At 38.6% G+C, this 9152-nt stretch overlaps 1 protein-coding gene across 1 annotated transcript in view; it reads right to left on the bottom strand.

The window, feature by feature from the left end:
- LOC149267094 (uncharacterized) overlaps nucleotides 1-8949 on the bottom strand; it is a 53243-nt gene extending 44294 nt beyond the window's left edge. Inside the window, exon 1 of the mRNA XM_089410188.1 lies at nucleotides 8823-8949. Within this exon, the coding sequence (XP_089266314.1) occupies nucleotides 8823-8949 (127 nt within the window). The remainder of the gene's footprint in view (nucleotides 1-8822) is intronic.
- Between the last annotated feature and the right edge of the window lie 203 nt (nucleotides 8950-9152).

Raw genomic sequence — 9152 nt, forward strand, 5'->3', positions numbered from 1 at the left:
CTTCAGCACAGCCCTTACATACACCTTTATGATTATTTCCAAAATCAGGCATCCCTGTCACCACCTTCCTTGCTTCGGGAAGAGCCTTGTAATGAAGGTGTCCAAATCTTCGGTGCCATAGTTCGGTTTGACGGATAGTATCACAAGTCATAGCTCCCAACGGACTCCCTCCAACCTGGTAGAGTGTACCAACTCTAAGACCAATTGAGATAGCTTCCTTGAAGCTCTTCTTCCACATGAGTACCTTTCCATCAGAGAAAGTTACATTGAATCCTTTGTCTTCCATGGCAGATACAGACACAAGGTTCTTCTTCAATTTGGGTACATAGAGTACATCTTGTAGATGGAGGACTTGTCCTTGAGACAAGTGGAGGGTCACAGTCCCGGTCCCTTTCACAGGATAAGTGGCATTATCCCCAAGGATAATTTCTAGATTAGTATCCCTTTCAACCATGTCAGAAAGTGCTTCCTTGAATCCGGTGATGTGTCTTGAGGCACCACTATCGATCAGACATCCATAGTGTCGGGCGGAGATGCAGCTGAGAGAGCAGATATTAGAATATACTCATTTCTTTTATCAACAACATTAGACTCCTCATACCTGGTATTTCTGGTCCTTTTAGAAGGTGGATGGTTTCCTTCAAAGTGAGCCTTCCTCTTTCCTTTGGATTTGTCATTTCTTTGATTCCCATTCCTTCGGTTGTTGTTGTTGTCGTCACTATCGGGAGAATTCTTCTGGAAGGGGCATTCTCTAGCATAGTGTCCAGTCCTATGGCAGGTGAAACATTTACCCTTCTTCTTTTGAGTCTTAGTCCTTCCTTTGTCCTTGGAACCACCAGAGTTCTTCTTTCGGGAATGAGCAACATAGGCAGTATTTCTTTCATTATCAAATTCCTTCATCCTTGTTTCTTCTTGCATACATCTAGACAGAAGCTCATCAAAGTTAGGGATGGTATTATTGTTGAGAATGGTAGTTGTGAATACTTGCAATTCATATGGAAGTCCTCCAAGTGCAGTGAGAACCATCTCACGATCAGCTATTGTCTCCCCAATAGCTAGCAGATTGTTCCTGGTTTCGGTCAACTTCATAAAGAAAGTTTGAATAGACTCGTCTCGGCCCTTCTTCATATTCTTCAACTTGTTCTTGAGGAATAGCACTTGGTTCACATTGTTTACTCGGAACATAAGTATCAGTTTGTCATACATCTCCTTGGATGTGCCTAGTTCAGATATGTAGGCAACCAGACTCTTATTTATGGATTCCCTGATCAGCAGTTTTGCTCTGATTTCTCCCTTCTTATACTTGTGTTTAACAGCAGCAGAGGCATTTGATGGAGGTTCTTGAATCTTCCCTGTCACATGATCTAGGAGATCATGATCTTCTAATTTGAGATCTAATAACATCTTCCAGGCATGGAAGTCATCACTTCCAGTCAGCTTGTCATTCTCCCTGAATTCAAGCTTAGAGGAATCCATTTCCTTCGATGATGATTGCTATAGATAGAGTTTGTCTTCACCTCAGCTCTGATACCATGTAAAGTTTTGTAGATGTTCTATGCTAAGAGCAATTTCACTTTTCTCACAACAATCATACAAGTAGATAAACAAAATGCAGATAGAACATATAAGCAGATCTTACAGAAGACAAATCAGAAACAAGAAAAATGTATGTGTTTGTTTCGGCGGTCAACAGGATGCTTCAACCAGCAAAGTCTCCTTTGGTCAGCCAGCCCAGCATGTGTCACAACAACCCTCCAACCAGTAGATGAGTCAACCCAAGTCAGTTCTACAAAAGTCAACGCTGTCCTGAAAAGTCAACGTAGGGGCAGCAAGCTAAAAGTCAACGCAGCAGCAAAACGGTCAACCCTTTGACCTCGATTTTTGTGCCAGGTAGTATGGCCTTCAAAAATCGAACCTCCCACAAGTTTTCAGCTTGTTTGGACCAAGCGTTGACCAAAGTCAACGCTGGTCAAACTTCTGCGAAACCCTAGCAGCAGAAAAAAAAATCCTCTTCATCCTTCCCACGTGTGGCTGAAATTCGTCCTCCAGGTAGCTCGTACTTTTTAGGATGAGAGAGGAAGATGTGAGTTGTGTTGTGATCAAATTCTCTCCAACTTTTCCTGTATATATATATCCATCAATGAGGGTGTGTGACACATCTGTTGGGCATGTGAGCCTACATTACAAAACTGGCTGACCTTTGCACATATAATTTATTAAGAATAATAAATTCAAAATATAAGTTCTGCTCATCGGATTAAGACTATTTTTATATGGATTTTACACCTCTCAGAAAGAGGAATCCAACAAAAATATTAGCCTCTTAATCTGAGCATCAGAACATGGAGTTTGGACCTAGTTGTCCAAATTTAACACCTACGTTGTATGATTCTAGAAAATCTTGGAATGTGAACTCAAAGTGGAAAGTATTGCATACCCTACAAAAAATATGACTAAACTACTCAACAACATTGTTAGATTCCAAAGGATTAGGAGGTTTATGATCTTGGTACGAAGGTTTAATGGTGATCGTAGGAGAGAAACTATTTCACGGTTGAAAGGACTGTTAACAATGTTCCATTTTAACTACTTTTTTTTTAACATCTTGATGGATTTGCAACATTTCCCTCATGGATATCTGCAACTCTTTATTTTGGTGAGTTAATTGGGACATAGAATCATCTAAGTTGGATGTTGAAGGCTTGCCTTTATTTTTATATGCTTTGGTTTGAGGTTTTTCTCTAGGCTATGTTACCACAAAATCTACCAAGCCTTGGAGAGAGAAACTCTATAAGACAAAAACTAGATAAAGGGATAGCAATGGGAAAAGGCCCAATGTGACCTTAGCCAAAATCCCCTACTCCTTACATAATTTCACCAATGGGAGGAGTCTGAGTAGGAAAGAGATACTTAGAATAGATAGGTTAGGTATAGGGTACGAAGTAATCAAGCTAGAGCTCATTCAAAAAAGAGGCTCAATAAAGGTACAAGGTTTCAAAAAAGAAAATTAATCTCTAAGAAAATCCTAAGAAAAGAAAACAAAGACCTTGGGTTTTGAGGCTTTTCAATGGTAATAGTTATTCACAAGGTCAAGGCCCGAAAGAAATGGCTTCTTGTGATATACTTCAACAAGTACTTGTGAAAATATCAATACTAAAACCCTATTGTAGCAACTGGAATTTATTTTTCTAATTGTTAATTAATTTAACCATTTGTCTGCTAATGATAAATATTAAATAAATCACATTGCAACCTTCACAAATAAAAATGCAGAAGAAAACAATGCTAGAAACTGAGAAATTCTAGCAAACACACATAAAAGTTAACACAGTTATTTTTGGACAAATGTCCCTGAAAAAACCAAACTTGGGAAAACCAGTGCAGCAACTGAGGGTTTTATTATTAAGTGAGTGCAATCTATGGATGCCCAAATGGGAATCCAAACAGAGAAAAAAGAATGGAAAAATTATTGTGAGTAATTTTCCTCACCCCCCCAGGATACCCTGCCTCAATGAAGCCAATCAAATTGGCTTCCCAACTGCCTCTGCATGGGCCCTGCATCAACCTCTATGCAGGCCTGAAATATGTTGCCTTGAAATTACCTCTGATCTATTTCTAACTGATTTCTGCTGGTATGGAGTCCTCGGGCTTGGCTCTCTGGAAATTCTTTCGACCACTAGCGCCTGAAACAACTCTTCCTCAAACTAAATCAAATTTCCCTCTAGAGGCTTCTGCACAGCCCCTGCTTCAGCCTCATTGTGGCTCTTTCTACTTGTTTGTGATGTACTTTACTGGATATGGAGAACTTCCTCCGACTCACTGCCTTTGCCCCTCACTGTTTCTACTTCCTTCTCCAACTTTCCAACAACTACTGTTGCGCTCTGGAAATCGAACTACCAGAAATCGAAACCCTCAAGTGTGTTCTCCATCTACCCATCAACTTCTTCTTATAATCCTCTGTTGGAGTACCAACGACCAAGATTAAAACCTAACCAAGGGTCCAAATCATTTCCCAGTCGATTCATGTGAGTTTCTAGAGAATTCTCACCTTATCTCAATTGATATTGATTAATTAACCAGATTTCCTATGTTTAGACATAGGAAATATTTCAAAATGAACTAATAATCTAATTGGGACACTTCTAGGTGGAATTTCCATAAACAATTTTTGGGTTATGGAGAGCTCATGTGTTTTAACCTCTCTACAATGTTTCGAGACTAGAACACCTCCGACGCTACAAAAAATAACAGTACTAGGTTCATACAACCTTCAAGGAAGTCCTCAAGTTGAGGGGAAAATAATTAGGGTTTCCTGCTTGGAGCAACACGTAGGGCAAGAGATTTTATAGATGAAATTTGAGTGGATTCTCACCAACCTTGGAAAATAGGTAGCCTATACCATAAGCTTGATGTTTAGGCCCTCAAATCACTAAAACTCCTCCTCCCTAAAATTTTGCTACAAGCCCTAAATTTTTGCCCTAGCCTTAGAAGGACCAATTTTAGGGGAGAAAAATATGGAGAGAATTTAGGGTTGATCACCAGTGACTTGGAATAGTTCCTTATCCTTTAGGCATATGGAGTTAAGGCTTAAATAGATAAGCTAGATCCTTTCTAAGGAGGCTAAAAATTGATGCCCTAGGTATCAAATTTTAACATTTACCCACTTCAAAAGAAAATGGAGTTTGATCAAGAGATTGATGATTTCCTCCACTAGGAATATTCATTACAAATTGTACAATAAATTAATTTTCAACGATTAGGGCACAAAATAGCATAACCTAGAAACAATAATTCCATACATTAGATAATTTCATGATAGAAAATATTCAACAATAAGAAATTCAAACCAACATGTGGTATATCCATCCTTTATCCAAAGAAGTAGCTCCAAATACAATAAAAAATAGCTTCCAAATATGAAAGTGCATCCAATAGATCTCCAATAGCTAAGAAGGAACAAGTGAAAAATTCCTCTAAGAGGTCGAATTCCAAGTGTGATGATGATGAGAGACTAAAATGAGGTCTCTTCTATCTATACATTTCTAATCAATTCTAATTTTAGCCTAAAGCCCCTCTTAGTTGTCAAATCATGGGAAAAAACTAAGTGTGATTACAAGCCAACCACATAGCCAATGTGAAATCATAAAATTTAATCCACAGTAGGGTCTAAATGTTAATGTCATCACTGTGTGGGCCTCATGGAGGCATGCGTTGAGATCCCTTGATGCCAAACTAACTCAAGAGATTTCAAAATTCATCCTCTAGGGGTTGACTCCTAGGAATCCATGCAAATCATCACATGGACCCCAATTTTGTGTTTGGGGAACAAAATGGGTCTCAAGCGTCTCCTGGTGATCAAATATATTGACTCTACTCCAACATTGAGGGTTCAGAATATGGTGCTAGCCTTCCCATGTCTCAAAGGGTGAGAAAAACTCATTTGACCCTAAGATCATTTACCAAACCATCAACGCACTACTAAGTCGGCTGGGTCATGCTAGTCAAAGTGCATCATCTCACAAATAATGTGGAGCAAAGTACAAACTATTGTGTATTGAAGGTTCCCATGGAATGGAATGATTCTCTTCAATTGTTAAGAATCTCATGGATCTCAACGCTTCACCTATAGGGTTTCATATGTTCCTCTAGTGGACTTAGGCCCCAATTAATTTGGCCAAACCATGATGAAACCACCTACCAATCACACATAATGTCCAGTGTCACATCTTTACCATCAGGTAACATTAATATTTTGTGAATCTAAGTGAACCAAGCTTGTTAATCAAGCGAAAATTGATATTTCATATGGGGCTTCCCTTCCAAATTTAGGGTTTTGATCTTGTTACTGCTCTACCTAGCACGGGTCCTAGGAAGGGATCCTATAGAGAAACTACTAGGTCAAGGGGAAATAATGAAGCAATAACCCATTGTCACCTTAGCTAAGGATCCCTACCCTTTGTGAAATTTCACTGATGGGAGGAGACCCGATATAAGAGGAATCACAATGATGAATAGATCAATGATCATGGCCCTTGATGGTGTGAAGTGGTTTAAATTCTAGATCATACTCTTGTAAACCAGTCATCCACTTCACTCTTCTGTCACCCAACTCTTGTTGGACAAACAACGATATGACTACTGGGTGTGGGACAAAGATAATACAATGATTCTTCAAGAGATAGGGCTAGAAGTTCTTTACCACCTTATAGACTACATATGCCTGCTTATTAATGGTGGGATAGTTAAGTTCAGGTCCTTGTAGGCTATCACTCATAAAAGATATTGGTCGCTCATTATTCTGAACATCTTTCTGCATAAGCACAATGGAAAGAGAAGTGTCAGAAGCGAAGGTATATAGCATAAAATATTTGTTGAAATTTGGGTTGTATAAGGCTAGTGCTTCTGTAATAGCTTGCTTAATACAAGAAAATGCATCATTTTCCCTTTTAACCCACTTGTACATTACATCCTTCTTTACCATCTCCTATATAGGTTTGACAATTTGAGCGTAATCAAAGATGAACTTGCGGAGAAAGTCGATCTTCCCTAGGAAGGACTACATGGATTTCTTGTTCACTAGGATGGGAATCTACATAATAGCTCTAACCCTATTAGGCTCCACTTTGATCCCACTCTTTGCAATGATATGGCCCAAGAGGTTTCCCTCGGACACTGCAAAAATTTTCCTTTTGGGATTAAGAGATATCTCATATTTTCAACATCGCTCTAAGATTTGCTTCAAGTGGCGTAGGTGGTTGCATCTCTTCTTTCAAATAATCATGACATAATCAAAATACACTATGCTCTAACCAATCAATCCATGAAATAGGATTTCCATCGCACACATTGAAAGGTCACACCAACATCAACTAGCCCAAAAGTTATTCTTCTAAATGCGAATGTTCCCCACTTCGTTTGAAAGGTAGTCTTAAGCCTGTCAGGGTCCGAGAATAGAACTTGTTTTTATCTAGAATAACGATGAATAAAAGAGAACATTTATGACCCTGATATTGTCTACAATATTTGTTCCATAGATGGCACAGAGTAGTTGTCTTTATCTAAGGCGCAGTTGAGATTTCATAATCTATGCACAAACGTATTTCCGCAGACTTCCTCTTAACTGGGAATAGATTAGATACCCAGGTTGAATGTTGCACCTTGTAAATGATCTAAGCATCCAACAACTTCCTTAACTCCTTTTGAGTCAGGGGCTTGCGCTAGATGTACCTTTCGCAACTTTTACTGAAAAGGATTGGCCCCTTCCTTTATTGGGATAATGTGTTGGATTATTTGCATGTCATAAGTTTTGAGCTCATCATATGTCCATGTGAAAACATCTCGACATTGCTTGAATATGTGGATGAAGGCTTGTCGCTCTTGTGGTGTGCAACAAGTACAAAGATTAATAAACTTTGAATCCTTTTCAGTTCCAAGATTGATTTTCTCATGCAACAACGTTGAATTGTGGGTTTTGACATTGATTGGTCCTCTAAAGCGATTTTGCAAGTCATACAACTCTCTAATGATACCGTGCCCTTCGGCATGGGGTTCTCCTTGCTCGTGCAAGTTGTATCTTGCAATGATTTTTCATGCTCATCTTCATCAATGGCTGCATCTGTGAATACATTAGTGTTCGCCATGAAATGTATTATTTGTTGTTCATCATTAAAAGCGCATAAATTAGTGATATTATTAGGGACAAATGGTTTATAAAGAATTTGAACAAAATAAACATCCCTAAGCGGTGACAACCTAGTAGGAGCATTTTCTAATGCATTCGTAGCTACATTACACATTCTAGGAACAAATATAATGTTAAAAGCTTGGAATTGATAAATTAAATGCCATACCTCTTGTTGATAGCTTTTCAAATTAGGCGATACACAATGTATATTATTATGTACCTGTCGCACGACAATCTCTTAATCACCTATTGCTTCAAGAACTCTAAAATTGAGGCCAATGGTCTTCTATAAGCCTAGGATGAGCGCTTAGTATTCCTTCGTGTTATTAGTGCACTCAAATTCCAAGCAGCTTGAGAGTAGGTTTTTTCTCTGTCACGGTTCTACTAAAACACGACCAGCTCCAGAGCCCTCTTGTGTCTTTGAACTGTAAAAAAAAATTCCAAACATCATATGTACAAGAGCTACGCCCTACACTAGTACCAACACCACTACTATCTACTATAAAAAGTTCATTTGCGCCAGTTGGACTAGGAAGGAGTTCCAACTGTGTGCCTGGTGTGACTAGGGAAGGCTGAGCTAGGTAGAAACCTAGGTTAGTCTTCAAGAAGAAATTACCAAATATTAGATCTGCTAAAGCAACTAACTCGTTTTTCCCCTCGAAGGGTGTGATACTGTGCTTCATGTGAGGTTTTGAATCTACCCAGATTTGGTTGTTTTTCCCTTGTACAGAAGCCATACATGTGACCAATCGGTAGCAAAATACCCTTGTAATTTGTTGGACTAGTATCTACTTAGCAATACACTGTATGCTTCCAGGATGTCTACAATTACTATGTTTATATATTGGTGAATGCATTGGTCAAATGATAGATGAATAAGCACATTTATGAGTTCCCCAATAGCATGGAAAAGAGTCTTATCCAACTGAATGATTTGTTCATTTGTCTTATCCCATTTTGCATTGATTTTTTTAGCTACAAATAGTGGTGTTGCATTTACATATGCATCGGAGTCGACTAAGCAATTGTGTACATTGTAATTAAAAATTTCGAATGTTAATAAAAAAATTAGGGTAGAGTGTGTTAGCATTTAATGTTGACGCATTAAGAAAAGATTCTAGGGGACCAAAAGACTTACCAGATCCCTTCTGTGAAGAAGCATTGTTACTTGAGGCAGGTTGTTCAAGAGTGTGGACAAGTAGTTCCCGCTGGCTCGCGATTCTTGTAATTTTGAAGAGTGAAATATTACCACAAGCTTTCTTCATGTCTTCGATTATGTTATAATCAAGCACGGTGGGCAATTTCAAAGTGTCTTGAGGAGTAACCTTATTTGATACTTCCAAAATGGTAGGCTTTCTTTTGTTATTAGCAGAAGTCTTTTTTCACTGAATCAATGTTTCCTTACTTCGTCTAAGTGTTGATAGTCATGTGATCTTCCTTAACAACTGTTCTTTCAGTTTCTGCCTCG

The sequence above is a fragment of the Pinus tabuliformis genome, chromosome 6 (genome assembly GCF_031772625.1).
Source record: "Pinus tabuliformis cultivar Carrire ecotype Pingquan chromosome 6, CPIR1, whole genome shotgun sequence".
Classification (NCBI taxonomy): domain Eukaryota; kingdom Viridiplantae; phylum Streptophyta; class Pinopsida; order Pinales; family Pinaceae; genus Pinus; species Pinus tabuliformis.